The sequence below is a fragment of the Ananas comosus genome, unplaced genomic scaffold (genome assembly GCF_001540865.1).
Source record: "Ananas comosus cultivar F153 unplaced genomic scaffold, ASM154086v1, whole genome shotgun sequence".
NCBI classification, from domain to species: domain Eukaryota; kingdom Viridiplantae; phylum Streptophyta; class Magnoliopsida; order Poales; family Bromeliaceae; genus Ananas; species Ananas comosus.
The window spans coordinates 982-17,785 of record NW_017891457.1 but is presented as its reverse complement, the minus strand read 5'-3'; the positions used below and the strand labels follow the sequence as shown (position 1 = coordinate 17,785).

At 40.8% G+C, this 16,804-nt stretch overlaps 1 protein-coding gene and 1 long non-coding RNA gene across 2 annotated transcripts; one reads left to right on the top strand and one right to left on the bottom strand.

The window, feature by feature from the left end:
* Window positions 1-5,282: 5,282 nt before the first annotated feature.
* Window positions 5,283-7,298, bottom strand: LOC109704943 (uncharacterized protein K02A2.6-like). Its single transcript, XM_020225707.1, has one exon. The coding sequence runs from the start codon at window positions 7,296-7,298 to the stop codon at window positions 5,283-5,285; it is 2,016 nt and encodes a 671-aa protein (XP_020081296.1).
* A 515-nt stretch (window positions 7,299-7,813) lies between these two features.
* On the top strand, window positions 7,814-8,010 carry LOC109704942. Its single transcript, XR_002214544.1, has 2 exons — window positions 7,814-7,852; window positions 7,932-8,010. It is a non-coding gene; the product is annotated as an uncharacterized LOC109704942 (long non-coding RNA).
* Window positions 8,011-16,804: the final 8,794 nt, after the last annotated feature.

The window sequence follows — 16,804 nt, the reverse complement described above, 5'->3', positions numbered from 1 at the left end:
CTTTTGCCTAACAAGAGGACAGGAGAGGAAGTTGGATTTCGGCTCTCTCTTGTTTCTCTCTGGCAAAAAAAAAAAAAAAAAAATAAGAAAAAAGAAAGAAAAAAGAAAAATGAGTTTCTCTCAACCATCATAAAACAATAAAAGAACTATTGAATAATAAAAAACCTTGGTTTACTTATTTATTTCTTTGCAGTCACAACAAAAAAACAAAAAAAACAAGTAGAAAAAAAAATGAAATGGAATGAAAGAATCAAATAAAAAAAAAAAAAATAAAAGATAAGGAAGCACGACACAAAAAAAGAAAAAAAAAAAAAAAGAAAAAAAGTAATAGAAATGTAGACTTTCCTCTCTCTCACAGCTAAAAAAAAAAAAAAAAAAAAATAAAGAAAAAAAAAAGAAAAAGAAAAGAAGGAACGAAAAAAAAAGAAGAGAATTTAAATATGATTTTTTTTATTTCAATCCATTATTTAGGTCAACTCTATGAGCAATCCAAAAATAATACAGAGCCGATGTACAAGATTCGGATCCAAGCTGTCCAAAACATGTTGGAGCCCGAAATCCAGCCCTGTGCAGATATAATCGAATAAGAAGTCCAGCCCATATACAGTGTTCGGGCAGACAGTGTAAAGCCCGAAGCATACTTCCAACTCACATATGGATCGGAGTCAAGGCCTAAATATTGTAAAGCGCTGCAATCCTATTCAGCCCAATCCAAATTTGGATTAAAAAAACAAAAGTGATGAGAATAAAATCCTCAATCCATATGTCCCAAAATCACAAAGGTCCACAAATAAAACACCCAAAAACCAAACCCAAAAGTCCACAAACAAAACCTCAAAATCCAAAAGTCACAAAGGCCCACGATAAACATCAAAAACCGAAAGTTCACAAATAAAAATCCAAAAAATTCCAAAATCAAATCTACAAATAACCAACCAAATCGTATCAAACCTATGCTCACCCAAATACCTCAACCCAAACCAATTCTGCGGACTTTCCCAAATAGGCGGCCTTCTATGAAATATTCTATGAATTAATTTTTGGGCTGTCCAAATGGTATTCACTATCGGCGAATTAATTCTATAAATTAGTTTCATGGGTCTCTTTGTTCATAAATTAATTATTGATGAACCAATGGAGCTATCCAATGGCCGCTATTCAATAGAGAATTAATCTTTATCCCTCATTAATTCAATGGACTTTACAAACGGGCTCCTAGTTATTGACATTAATTTGCATGACTCAGGCTTAGCTCTCCATGGAGACAATCTTCAATTTCAAACGGACCGAAAAGTCGCTAAACTAAACAGACGAATCAAACGAATCGAATGTCGTAACTAAACCATATTCAACACGACGAAAAGTCGTTAAACTAAACCCTATTCAAAACACGAAAAAGCAGTTAACTAAATCCAAATTCAATACGACCGATAAGTCGTTAAACTAAAACCCAATTCTTGACCATGAACCAAATCACTTACAGCGAACCACATGAACATATCCAAGTTCATGAACCAAACCCTAACCAAACCCATGAACCATATCCATTCATGAACCAAATCACTTACACCGAACCCTGAACCATATCAAGTACATGAACCAAATTTCATACACGAAACCATGAACATATCCAAGTTTTCATGAACCTAATCCATACACAAACCCATGATACCTACAAGTCTATGAACCAAATCATTAAAACCATTCCATGAACATATAAGTTCATGAACCAAGTCCATTAACGACAAGTCATGAACAAGTCCATAATCAATCATAAACCATATCCAAGTCTAAATGAACCAATCCATTACACCCATTCCAGATGAACCATATAAGTTCTGAACCAAGTCAATCCAAGTCTAATGAACATAGTAAGTTATGAACAAGTCCATACATCAACATTCATGAACCAATATCAAATTCATGAACCAAATTCCTGAGACAATACTCAAATCCTCATGAAACAAATACCTAAAATTTATCCATGAACATTTTTTACTCTGATATACCTAGAGTACAAATTACATATCGATTATCCCTAATATCATATATTTCGAGGCCAATGTCATCGCTTGGCCAGATAACTAAGGCGAATCTCAAATTAGACAGAGTTCTCAAAAGTCATTTACTTGAATTCAAGTACAGATGTATCGAAGTTTATTGGAAACTTAAGCATATATACTTAGAGTTATCGACATAACCTAACACATCTATACTTAGGGTCTAGGTAGCTTTTTTGACTCTAGGCAAACTTACCAGAGTGAAGTAAGCATACATGCTCGTAACCCTAACACCATATATTAGGGATCTAGTTCGCCTTTGCTTAATACAGTGATACTAGAGTGGAAGTAAAACCTGTGCTTGCGACTAGTCTAACATATTTGGTCTAGTTTAGCCTTTCCTCTAGCACAGCTATACCTAGAGTTAATCCTACCCCGATCGACGCTATAAATAACTATACTTAGAGTTCAATCGGACTACCTAAATAAATATACTTAAGGGCTTCAGTCAGACCTATCATTTGGGCAATATAACTGAGTGAAACGTCGTTTCTCGATACTATATCACTCTGGGAATTAGCCACTCTCCACTTTCGGGTAATTCTGGAACCTCACTCAATAATATACTTGAGGTAACTGTCACATTTGCCACCTTGGAACATCAACCAAGTGGTGCTCTCGCATCTAAGAATCATATACTTAGAGCCAATTCGATTCTAATAATTAGAGTTAATACGACTAGTCTTTAACACTATATAGGATTACTAGTACGAACCACCTCAATCGTATACTTGGGCAGCCCCGGTCCACATCTCCATTCTTGGAACAGTACTTGCCCGTGGACATAATCGGACTCTAGGACATATATACTTAAAGATGCCAATTTAGACTCTATACTAGGTCTAATATTGACCTAGGTTTTTACACATTTACTTCAGGATCCTAGTCAATTCAAATCACTGAGACTCTAATAAGCTTACTTAGGATTCAATCTATGATACTGTTGGGGAATAATGCCCCTGCTTAAGCACATGTAAACAGGAAATCATATCAATAAAATTTTATATATAGTCTGTTTTGTCCTCTTTTATTATCAGCATTTATATTTTTGGTATCTTAATCGAGGGTTCCTTACACGAAGCTGTGGGGTTATTAACTAAAGATTTTTGAAGTCTTTGAGCCATGAACCTTAATCTGCATCTTCAAAATAAACATAAATAAATTATATCTCTAACCATGACATGACCACTCGCTTAGAAACAATCCGCGGGCGGGCTAGTTCGCATGAGACAGTGCCTTAATATGATATCTTAAATTTATGAAAACATATTCACCCCCTCATTCTTCCGTCCTAATCTCCCCGAGAGAGAGAGAGGGAGGGGTACCCTCCTTTTTTTTTTTTTCTTTTTTTTGTTCTCTTTTTTTTGTTTTCTTTTGTTTGTTTATTATTATTTTTGTATTTTTGTTTATTTGTCCGAATCTCGTCTCGAAATTTATGACGAATCAAAACCCGTCCATTATTTATCATCATTCTTCATGTTATTTTTTTTTGTCGCGTTTTGCGGAGTTTAATCGTGTCGAGCCTATCGCGAAGATGGCCGCACGATTTTTTTATACCCATGTCGAGCCTATCACGAAGATGGCCGCACGACTTACGTAATAAAACCTCCGGTTCGATTAATTATTTTGACCGTGTCGAGCCTATCGCGAAGATGGCCGCACGGCTTGGAGATTAACAATACATACGCATGGCGGAAGTGATGATTTGATGTTAGATTTGATCGGTTCGAAACCTATCACGAAGATGGTCGGGTTGATCAAACCAACAAAAAAATCACACCTACACTATGCGTACGCATGCGTATCTCCTGTTGTTGTAGAAATTACCGTGGTTGCCGTTGTCGAAGTCGTCGTTGTCGTGCCGTCGTCGAAGTCGTCGCCGTCGCGTCGTGTCGTGTGTACGGATTGGAGAGGGGTGCACATGGCACCCCCCCCTCTGCCAGCAAGACCCAAAAGGGGCTCCCCCTTTGGTGCCCGTACACAAGAGAGAGAAAGAGAGAGAGAGAGAGAGGAGAGTATAAAGCTTTTTTTTTTTTTTCTTCTCACCCTTTTTTTTTTCTTTCTTCTGTTCCTTTTTTTTGTGCTTTCTTGGTTCTCTCCTTTTTTTTTTTTTGATCCCTCCCTTTTTTTTTATTCAGAGGCCTCCTTATATTAAGCCTCTAATGGCTTGTGCTTTTTTTAGAAACTATTCAAAAATTCTTTTTGAAAAGGAATGATACCTTGATTAAGGTATGAAATTTTTTTTTTAAGTATATTTTCTTTCCTTCCTTTTTTTTGAAGTGGGATATTTTTGTTTCAAATTTTACATTTTTCCCTTTTTTTTCTTTTTTTTTTTTTTTTGAAGAAAGGAAGAAAAGTTGAATGTAATTTTATTCTTTTTTTTTTAAATTCGAACAAAGTGCCCCCCACCTTTTGCTGTGAGTGTTTTTTTTTTTGCGAGCAGAAAAAAGGTGGAAACTCCCTTTTTTTTTCTTTTTTGTAGAAATCTGTTTGCACATTCAACCTCGCGTGCTGGACTAGTGACCGACCCCAAAGGGTGAGTTTGAGTTTCATCGTCAGCTAAAAGGGAAAATGAATTTTCTTGAGTTTGTTTGGCCTCCGAAAGCAACTTGGTACATCGAGATTGCTGCACATATCCGACCCCAAGGAATGAGTTAACATTCCATCGTCGACGTGGAAGACAAAGACTATTGTTGAGTTTATTTGGCCTCCGGAAGCAACTCGGTATATCGAGATTGCTGCGCATAACCGACCCACAAGGGTTAGTTAGCATTCCATCGTCGGCGAGGGGAAACAAAGAAAATTGTTGAGTTTATTTAGCCTCCGGAAGCAATTCGGTATATCGAGATTGCTGCGCATAACCGACCCCAAAGGGTGAGTTAGCATTCCATCGTCGGCAGGGAAAGGTGTGGATGTTAGTTTTATTGGAAACCAGCACCCGTGAGGGTTTTCGCTAGAAACCTTTCCCCTCTCTTTTGCCTGTGAGCCAAATGCAGGTTTTCTCACAGCGGGGATTCCATTTTTGCCCGTGAAATTTATTCACAGCCGGATTTCTTTCTTTCTAGATTTTTCTTTTTTCTTTTTTTTTTCTTTTTTTTTTATTTATGGATAGTATTTCTTCAAAAATCGTCCGTTGATCGGTGGCATTGGTCTTTCTCCTTTTGCGTCGATTAATTGGTAAGCTCATCCCTCGTATGCTTTTTCTATAACATAGGGACCTTCCTAATTTGGATCGAATTTGCCCCCGGCATGTTTGTTTATAATTATAGGCCGTCGGTGAACTAGTACCAAATCTCCTGCCTGAAATGTTCGGACGCGCGCTAGTTTGTTGTATGCCCTTGACATTTGAGACTGATAAAGCTCTAGATTTTGTTGCGCAGCCAACCGTACCTCATCTAGAGAATCCAGTTCGTCAAGTCTCAAGAAGATATTTTCTTCATTTGTCATTTCATGTTGAACCGCCATCCTTAGCGATGGTAGCTCCACTTCTAAAGGAAGGATAGCTTCCATTCCGAAGACCAAAGAATAAGGCGTGGCTTGAGTAGGAGTCTTAAAAGTTGTTCGGTAAGCCCAGAGCGCATCTGAAATCTTGTCGTGCCATTCCCTCTTATTTTTACCAATAATTTTTCTCAAAAGTTTAACCAGGGTCTTATTGAAAGCTTCGGCCAGACCATTAGCTCTTGGATTATAAATCGACGAATATCGCCAGTCGATCTTATGGTGGGAGGCGAATCTGCTGACCTTAAAACTTTTGAAGGCCGAGCCATTATCAGAAATAATTCGACGAGGAACCCCGAAGCGGTTCAAAATATTTTCCCTAAAAAATCTCATGACATTATCCGCTTTCGCTTCTCTCAAAGGAATAGCCTCAGCCCATCTAGAGAAGTAGTCTGTCGCTGCGAGAATAAATTTGTGTCCTCGAGATGAGGGAGGATTAATTGGCCCTATAACGTCTGTTCCCCATATATCAAATGGCCAAGAGGCAATTGTCGGGTGCAGAGGGTTCGGATGTTGGTGAATAAAATCGCTATGGACTTGGCATTGGTGGCATTTCCTAGCGTATTCCATACAATCTTGAACCATTGTGGGCCAATAGTAGCCCAAGTGTTTAATCTTGAGGCGCATCTTGGGACCAGATTGGTGAGCACCACATACACCCGAATGAACTTCATGCATAACCTGTTTGATTTCCTCTGGTGATATACATCTCAACCATAACTGATCATAAGATCTCCTATAGAGCGTATCATTCACGAAAGCGTATCGCATCGCCCTCTTCTTCAACTGAACTTGTTTTGGCTTTTCTTCAGGAAGTTCGTTGTGTTTGAAATAATTAAGGAAAGGCTCCCTCCAATCGTCTTCCACTTCAATTTTTAGCGCATTCGCTTTCTGAATTTCTTTTGATTCTTCTTCGAGATCTAAGTTCGTAGGTGACAAGATCTTTCTATTTTTGATAGTCACATGGACTTCGTCAAGATTGGGATCAGCTAACTCTTTAGCCAATCTAGCTAGGGCATCCGCTTTCCCGTTTGCAGCTCGGGAGACCCTTTCTAGTGTGACATTTGGTATTTCCTTTATGAGTTCTTGCGCCCTCTTTTGATATTTGGTTAATTCTGGCTTGTGGACTTTATATTCGCCCGTCACTTGATTAATGATCAGTTGAGAGTCCCCATAGATGTGTAGCCGTTGTATATTCATGAAGATGGCTATTTCTAACCCCGCAATTAAGGCTTCATATTCATCTTCATTATTTGTACGAGGCTCAGAAAGCGCCAGAGAGTACCGCAAGATTCCTTTCTCAGGCGTCACAAAAATCAGACCGACGCCTGCCCTTACTTGCGGAATATTTGGGCTATATGCAGGTTGGATAGAAGATGCTCCGTCGAAATACATGCCCCAGTATGGTTGTTCATCCTCAACAAGTAACACCTCTTCATCTGGTAGATCGCACACCAAAGGTGAACCGTCAGGTACTGGATGTGCTGCTAAAAAATCAGCGAGTGCTTGCCCCTTAACAGCCTTTTGTGGCGTGTAGGTGATATCAAATTCTAGAAGGATAACTGTCCATTTCGCTAGCCTTCCAGTTAAGACGGGTCTTGTCATTAAAAATTTGAGCGGATCGACTTTTGATACTAAGTAAATTTTGTGCTCGAGCATATAATGCCTCAACTTCTTGACAGCAAATATAAGAGCTAAGCAATGCTTCTCTATTGGTGAGTATGAGTTTTCTGCCCCCATCAACATCCTGCTGAGGTAGTTGTAGTATACTAGACTTTAGCAAATTGGGAAGTTCGAGTAAGAGGAATGAGGTTCGGAACCTTCCTACATATTTTAAAGGGTTTAAAGATGTTTACAAATAAGTTTGAGAGTGATTGGAAAGCTAGAAGTGAGAAAGTGCATTGCAATTGCGAAATCTGCAATTTTTGCATTGGTGTACCGGTACAAGCCTAATGCTGTACCGGTACAGCAAGCAGCAGCAGCAGCAGCTGCGTGGCAGCTTGGATATTTTGGTCTTTTTACTCAACAAGCTTATCCCTTTTATCCGCAGCTCGACCCCTGCAACCTGGATAAGCACCTCTGAGCTCACCAAGGAGGTTTGAGGGTTTCCTTTTCTCTCTCTAGGATTTCCTTCTCTCTCTACAAAGAAATCGCCGATTTCGGTCGTTTTCGTCGCGACGTTGGTTTTCTGCGGGTTGTGGGCATCGCAGAGTTTACATGGAAGTATGAGGGAGGATTTCGGAGTGCTTTTCGCAGCTCTGGACCAGTAGAGTCCTGGTTGGATGCTCGATAAGGTAATCGACCCAATTTTTTTCTGTTATCGACGTTCTTTTCGTCGCTTTGAGTATTGATTTCGGATGTTTGTTACTCCAGCTGAGAGAGAAGAGGTTTTATGGTTAAAACAGGGTCAGGTATTGTAGCTTGGCTCAGTTGGGACTAAGTTTTTGATCAAAGAAGGTAAACTACTCCTTTTTTTCATTGTTCGGGCGCGAATTCGCCGATTAAAGGCTGATTTTGGAATCGCTGTTTGCAGCAGGTTTTTGATTTAAACTGGGCTTAATTGGTGACTTTGGGGACTGGTTTAGAAGGTGTTCTAACCCCGAGTAAGCAGGAATTTCTGCTAGAAATCTAATTTTACAAGAATTCGGCCATTTTAGCTAGTATACTAGCATTCTAAAGTCGTTTTGATGTGGTTCGCAGCAAGGGTGTGACCGACTTTTGGGAGTAACTTCAGCTGACTTGTGAGAGCTTTTGAAGACTCAATTTGAGGTATTAAGCTAGCCGAAACAGGGAATTATGTTATTACTTTATATTATGCGTCATTGAAGCCGAAATTAGATTACTAAGTAATCGTTCCGACGCGGTTTGATGTTTTATTTTCAGCAGTTCCAGGGATCGTTTGAGCTGAATTTGGAGCATCTCTTGGGCTGTTTTGAGCTTAGTGATAGGTGGGTCGGACCTAACCAGAGCAAGTGAATTTCCTCTATGTTCTATATGATGCTATAGACTGATGATTCATATATGGATGGTTCTAAGTGCTGACGGGCAACTTTAAACACTCATGCTGTTCCTATGCCTTGAAAGCTAATTAAAGTTAACACTTGTTAGTAAACGATTTTCTTATGCATTTGTCAAGTAAGAAACATAACTTATGAATATTGATACGTGACTATACCAATGATTCATGCAAATCAGCATCTCTATTATGTGATATTTCATCTAGTGATCGCTAGCATTGCTTGCTATATTGAACGCTGACCTATGGGTCGAGAATGAGAACTTATATACTTGATATATGATATTTGGAAACTGTTAAGCTATGGATCGTGATTATTGCCATTGTGCCCATTCGCACAAGCTTGTGAGGGTCGCGCCCCACAAGCCGGCACTCCGGAGTTGGCCTACGCGACAGTTGCTCGCCCGTGCGGGATTGGGTGCCGAAGTGGATTGCCGTGGGGAGTGTATACTACCATGGGGCCATTAGGCGCGGCACAAGCTGGACTACCTTGAGTAGGTCCTAATGAATGAAAATGAAAGTGAAAATGATAACGATAGTAATGAATGAGTATCAGTTGTAGTGTACAGTAGTGCTTACACTTCTATGGTTATGTTTATGTTTATGCTTATAGTAGTTGCGATACTTCTATTGTTCAGTTGATCCACTACTGCAGAAATCATGTTTACATGTTGAATACATGCCTGTTACTGGTTAGCATTGCATATTTCTATATCATGCACTTATCGCTTTTACTTACTTTCAGTACATCATGAGCCTAGTGGTGTAATTCGCCGAGGCTGGCGGCTTACCCACTGGGAACTATTGTTAATAGTTCTCACGCCCTTTTTATGGTTATTTTTATAGAGCCATCTACAGGAGAGGCTAGGGACCATGGCAAGGAAGCCGCGTCTAGCTAGACATTGCTAGGAGCGTGCTAGTCGATCACCTTGCTACTCGGATTACAGCCGAGGGTGATGTCCAGTTTATAGAGAGACTACCATTGTACAGACTTTTTGTATACCCTGTGTTGTATATATATTTTGGATCCAGATGTGGCAGTTTTAGTACTTTCTTTTGTACCTATATTTTGGGTTGGACACTCTCGTTCTTTTGTTGATAGTCTTTGTGACTTTTACTATGCTCTGATATCAGGATAGGACTATGTTATGCTTTTACTCCTATCGACTTGCTTTCTTTGTAGACGCCTTATATACTGCAGGTGTATGGCGGGTCTGTGCACGTGCCGGATATGCTTCCGCTGGTATCCGGACGTGACAGTAGTATAGAGCTTGTTCTTTTCCTTCTTCATTATTCTGCGCCAAAAGTGCTCCCAGTGATCCGTCGAGAGCTGCTGTGTATAATATTAAGGGTTTGCCGTGTATTGGGGCGGCGAGTACTGGTGGATTCATTAAGTACCCTTTTATGCCTTAGAAGGCTGTTTGGCATTCTGTGTCCCAGACGGATGGTGCATCCTTCTTTACTAGTTTGGAGAAGGGTTTGACCCTACCAGAGAGATTTGAAATAAATCTTCTGATATATGCTAATCTTCCCTGAAAGGATCGAAGTTGTTTTAAATTTCTTGGAGGAGGCATTTTCATAATAGCTTTGATTTTCGAAGGATCAATTTCTACCCCTCGATGCCTAACAATGAACCCTAAAAATTTGCCGGAGACGACTCCGAATGCACATTTGAGCGGATTCATTTTTAACTGGTGTTCTCTCAATCGGGTAAAGACAGTGGTTAGATCTTGGAAGTGATTTTCTTTGTTCTTCGTTTTCACAACCAAATCATCGACATAGCACTCCACTGTCTTGTGGAGTAGATCATCGAATATTCTAGTCATTGCCCGCTGATATGTAGCTCCGGCATTTTTGAGGCCGAAAGGCATAACTTTATAACAATATATTCCAATAGGGGTTCTGAATGCAGTGTGTTTCTCGTCTTCTGGCGCTATCTTTATTTGATTATATCCTGAGGAACCATCCATAAACGAGAATAGCTCGCAACTCGAGGTATTGTCAATCATCAGTTCCGTTATTGGTAGCGGAAAATCATCTTTTGGACAAGCTTTATTTAAATCCCGAAAATCGACGCATATACGAATTTGGCCATTCTTCTTCTTGACCGGGACAATACTAGCGATCCAGTTAGCATATTTCTCCTCCCTTATAAAGCCTGCCTCAATGAGCTTTTTGGTTTCCGCAATTATTTGCTCTTCCAGATCCACCCTCATCCTCCTAGGTGCTTGTTTGACTGGATGAGCTTGAGAATCTATAGCTAGCTTGTGAACAGCCACTTCTGGATTAAGGCCCGGCATTTCTTTATAACTCCATGCAAAGCAGTCTTTAAACTCTGTCAGCAATGTCTTTAGCTTCTCTTGTTCCTCTTCTGGGAGCAGTGCACTTATATAAGTGGGTCTGGGGTCTTCTTCCGTCCCCAAATTTATCTCGAGAAGTTCATCTACAGTTGCTTGTCCCCCATCTTCAAGCTCCTGAGGTGCATCTTTTGGTTCAAGAGATTTTTGTTCATCGACCAGATGTTCAGCAATATCCGCATTCGCATTGATCACATTACAGGTATAGATATCTTGATAAGTGGAACTTCTGTAATACCCTAGGCCTCTGGTATTGCTAGATTTGCCATTTGGGAGTGTGGATCTTCTTTGCGGTGGATTCCACATTCGTTCGAAGAATTTGTGATTGGCCCAAGACCTCCTTGTGGGACAACCTAATTTGTGTATCATCTTTATCAAGCTAGCTGAAAAATAATTCGGGATTTCTATATCCTCGTATATATCATCATCATAATCCTCCGGTCTGATAACATCAGTGGATTTTTTATCGTCTGATTTATAAAAAAGGATTCCTCTTTTTACTGTCCTCCTTCCTTCAACATCTTCTATCTTTGGTGGGACAAAGAAAGTTTTTAAATGGTCTACAACAGAAACCTGTCGTGCAGGAATAAGTCTGTGGCATTCTTCAGGAACCTTAAGAATTGTCAATGTATCTTCCACCAGGTCAGAGGCTTTTGCAATCATTCTATCAGCCTTGACATAAGCTGTAAAGTGATGTTCGTCTTCTGACGAGTTTTCAATTTCGGGGGTATTCCAATTGTTTGAAAGAAGCTTCATAGCCCAACATAATTCATCTTCATCGAGATCGGAGCTATCCGAGTCGCTTCCGAAATGCGGCACCGTTGACTCTCTTTTGATTTCTTCTACAAGTTTCTTCTCTTTAGAAGATTGTTCTCTCGATATACTACGATTTTGTTCTATATCTTCTAATTCTATAAAATATCTTGCATCTTCATATCGAATTTCATGAACTCCAAATGGCCGAATATCACCATCAATTCTATATTCCTCCCCATCTTTTATATATTTTAGGCATTGATGAAGGGTAGACGGAACCATGTGATATTTATGCAACCAAGGCCTTCCCAACAATGCCTTATAGGAAGTATCTGCATTGATAACATAAAATTTCGCCTCTGTTGCAACTTCCCAAACCTTATCGGGAGGGTAATGGACCCAAGAGCCTTTTGACTGTGTTGGTTGAACCCTTGAATTACGACTTTTTCTGAGTTTAAATAGCCGACATCCATTGCCAGACTCTTTAGGGTTCTTAAAGTCATCAAGTTCACAGAAGATCCAGGGTCAATTAAAATGCGGTTCATCTTTTCTCCGTCACTTGTGCCGGTCACATATAACGGTCCATTATGATGCGTTGTCCCCATTAATAAATCCTTTTCTGTAAAGGTGATATTGGCGGTGTGGACGAGGTATAACGCCTCCTTCATGCTTGTCTCGGCGAAATATGCGCGGAAGGGCTCGGGATTTTGGAGAGCATAGATCAACACTTCTCTGAGTTCTTTAGACATTATGAGGGCGTCATAAACACTCAGAAGTGCTGGTACTTTTCGTAAATGAGAGAGTACATTATACTCTATTCTCGTAAGCTTTATTTGATTTGAAGAAGTTGGAAGTTCTTTGTTGACTAGAGCTTCTCTATCTCTCTCCTTTTGAACTGACTCTTGCCTTTCTGGTAGCACTTTTCCAGATCTTAATTTTATTTGTAGGGCATCTCCTTCATCATTCTCCGAATCGGTATTGATGTCGACTGCCCTACAGGTCTCGTTTCGAGTTTTCCTTGAGCTCTCGCCTACTTGAGAGCGGAGCATGTCTATTATCGTCCTTGTCTGGGAGCTCATATTTTTCACTGCAGTAGCAATGCAATCTAGATTTAACTTCAAAGACTGGACGTCGAGCTGCAACCTTTTCACATCATTTCCTACTTCCAGGATACGAGTTTCCATTCTTTTTAATTCTTGATTTTGGGAGGGAGGTTCATATGCCAGCCATGCACTGTCACCTTCTTCGTTCACCATTGCTGGTTGTTTACTTTTTCGTCTCCGTTTGTTAACAGATTCCTCAGAGTGATCTTCAGAGATAGTGATGACTCTACAAGACTCTCTCTCGAGAGTATTCTCCTCTAGCTCTTTTAGACATTGGCGATTTGTGTAAGAATGGCCATTAGCTCCGCAGAAGTTGCAGATAATAGGCTCGTTCTCATCATATGGTATATATATTCTCGGGGGTCTTGTGTTCCTTGTGATTCGATTCTTCCTAAAGCCTTTACTGGTCGAGGGTTGTACTTGATCTTTCTTTGTATCTAGGTTATGCCCCCACTCTTGATGGTCCGGAGAAAATCGGAGTCGCGCTTCCCTTTGCTCCCCTTTCCAAACTTTCTTTATAACTTGGTCTTCAATGAGTGGAGCTTTTTCTTTTCCTTTATAAACTTGCACGTCCTGGTGTTGTGACCTTTCTGCCACTTTTGCGTCATCGATCCTAATACTTGAAGGCTTTTCCTTTTTCTCCACGATCGAGTCTTTCCTTTGATTATCAATCAACTGGTGCCAGCTGGGGTTTAAAGTTTGATCATTTTTACTCTTGCGAGACAATTGTTGTTTCTTCCTTTGAATCGATAGATCTCGATCTCCTACAATTCTCAAGTTTCGAGAAGATACATTCTCTATTGCTTGCTCCTGACTGGTCATTCTCTCAATGCGCTCCATCATCTCTTGTGGACGGCTGTTTCTTCGTGGTAGTCGAGCTCGTCGAGGGGCTGGAGCCATCAACCGCAACACCTGCTCAACCCTTGCTTCAAGCCCAATCACCATCTTCGCTATCTCTTTTTGTTCGACTCTTATGTTAAAGAGCTCATCGTTGACCGAGTCTAGCCTATAGTTTGTGGCCCTTTGTGTACATGCAGTCGAACTTTGCTCTTCTTTATTTTTTCTTTCTAGCTTTTGCCGAAATTCTTTCTCGCTATCACCTTCTTCAACACCATCATCAATGTTGTCCTCTAACGCAGAAGTAAATTCGTCTTCACTGTCCACATCATATGCTGAGATGGCTCTGCATGCTTCTGTGGATACTTCTCGCCAGAAGTCTTCTGCCTCTTTATAGATCTCCTTCTCTATCTCTTCAAATTCGTCTTTTAAATTTATATAGACCTTCTTATTGGGTGGAAGCGGAGGCTCAACATATCTTCTAAATTTGACACCCTCATCAATCCTTCGTATCGGGACGGTCGTGCCTTCCATTGCTCCGACTACGAAGTCCTTGATTAAAACCGTATCCCTCTCTTTTTGTATGTAGTCTTCTAAGGAGTCAATATACTCCTCAAGCTCCGTCTTCTTAGACTCGTACGGCTCTGGATCTACGGGCTTTTTAATCTTCTTTTTCTTGATTATTTTTCGATTAGATAGAGTAGGAGGATTGTATGGTCTGGAAGATGATGAAGGCTGATCCTCAAATGGCATTGGTTGCACTTTTGGGTTCAATGGGCCTCGCCATATAATTCCTGGAGTCTCTTTCAATTGTTTGAGCATCTTTCGAGTCTTCTTAGTCAGAAAGGTGTTCCAAAACTCAGAGGGAAAAGAGTTATCGAACCCTACTGTTTCTTCGGTTCCCGCACTAATTACATTAGTTTCTTCCACTTGTGGATCCATCAGGACCGAACGTGAGAGGGTAATAGCTCCAGTTTTATATTGCCTTTCCACCCAGTCTTTAAACACCCAACAATCTTCAATAGGGTGACCGACCATTCTATGATAGAGACAATAATTTGCGTCATCGGTTTTGCCAACATCTTCTGGCCTCTTTGGCTCCGGTAGTTGCAGGCCGCTTTTGATAGCATCATTGAATATTTTCTTTACTTTGTCTCTTTTGAAGGGGTAGACTTTATTCTTTCTCTCCTCCATGGTCATTTTATAATTATCACCGCCGAATGTTGGTTTGGATGCTGGCCCAGCTGACGCAATGGGCCTTTTTCCTTTTTCTACGTTGTTCGCATAGGCCGTCTTTGAACGAATGGTTTTAGTTTCGTCTTTCTTTCCATCTTCCCTCCGAGGTTTAGAAACTCGCCAAAATTTGTGGATCGATTTTCTCTAGCTTTGAGATGTTCAGTATGAGATCCTGAAACGTAGTACAACTGGTGGTGAAAAGAAACGGGGCCATCCAGTTGTCTACATTCCCTTTAAGCAGTTCCACCGCTTGAGATTGCTCTAGGGTTGTATCACACTTTATACTCAAATTGCGCCATCGAGTTATGTAGTCTAGCATTGACTCATGTTTCTTTCTTTTAGTCGCTGCTAGGTCGGCTACTGAAATTCTATCGCTAACTGTAGCGAATTTCGTTCGAAAAGCATTCTCCATTTCATTCCAAGTTTTGATTGAGTCGTCTTCGAGAGAATAATACCAATCAAAAGCTATCCCGGTCAAGCTCTGAGGGAACTGGCGCAACAATAATGCACTGTTGCCTCCGGTGTTACCACACGTGGCTTTGAAATGCGCCAAATGTTGGTCCGGATTGCCCACTCCATTAAATTGTTTGAATTTGGGGATGACATACCCTAAAGGGAAGAGTATATCATCATATTCCACGGGATACGGATGCCCCCTTCCTTTCTGTTTGTGTATTGACCCTGCCATTGACTCTTTCAATTGAAGAGCAATGAGTTCTGATATTTCATCTCTGGTCATATTGTGAGTATCTTTCTGGATACGAGGTGTTATAGCCAACTGATTCGTCCGGTTTTCTTCGGTTGACGGTGTGGACAAGTTCAAGGTCGGTGGTGTAACCTGAACTTCAGGATTGCGTAATTGCACTCCCATGTGCGTTTGCATGTTGCTGAACATTTCCAAGACTTCGTCCAACTTCTTATGCAGATTTGATATGTCCTTATCCTTTTCCTCCAGCTTCTTTCTCATTGAATCAATTAGGAGATCTTCAGGGTCCCGGGGGAGAAAAGCGGGCTCCTCTTCATTCTCTTCTATATTAAACGGGTCAAGAGGTAAGTCAGTATTGGGGTGTTGAGGTAATTCCGTGTTGGGATGTTCTCCTATCCCTTGAGAGGAACCACCTCTTCTTGTTTCAGGAGCCTTCTTCCTTCTACGCAGGAGAGCGGCTTTCGTAGCTATCTCCCTCAGCGTCTGATTGCCGTCATCATTATCTTCTTCTGTATGATTGACCATCCTTACTGTATGGATAGTCAACCTTTTGGAGCTTTCTTTTTGCTTCTTCGGATTATTAGAGGGTATGACAGTGTTCTTCACCCTCCATTGCTTAGTAATTTTTTTATACGGCTGCAATGGTTGCTTCTGCCCCTGATTGCAGGTGTATTTCCCTCATTGCGACGCCTTTTAATCTCTTTCAAGGCCTCATAGATGCGTTGAGATATAGTTGTCTCTTTATGTTTTGATGGGACCTTGTTGATAGGCCGTGGTTGGCTCGCCTCATTGATGGGTCGTAGGTGACCCATCTCCTTCTCAGGACGGAGGACCGCAGTGGGTGAATTCTTTTTGACAAACTTAAGTGGGGCAAACTTGTTATGCATAAGACCTGCCAGTTCGACTACCACCTTGGTCGGCGATAATGCCTCTGTCCCCTTGTCTTCTCTTTAAAGAACGTCGGGCGTTTCTCTTAAAAGATTTGGATCTTGGGTGAAGTGCCATCTCGGCAACTTCGCTCGTAGAGGTCGTCAGTCTATCAAAAACTGATTTTCTTGGAGCCTCCGTATTAATAGTTTCAGAGTTGGCAGGGGCCAATCTTTTAAAGATGGATGCCCTTGCAAGCTGGCCATCAGGAAATTTGAGTCGACCATCCATCGCCATCCTTGTTGTGGCAGAAGGAACAGCTAGTCGTTCCTTGGCAGGCCGGCGAGGAGGATTCGGGATGATGACGT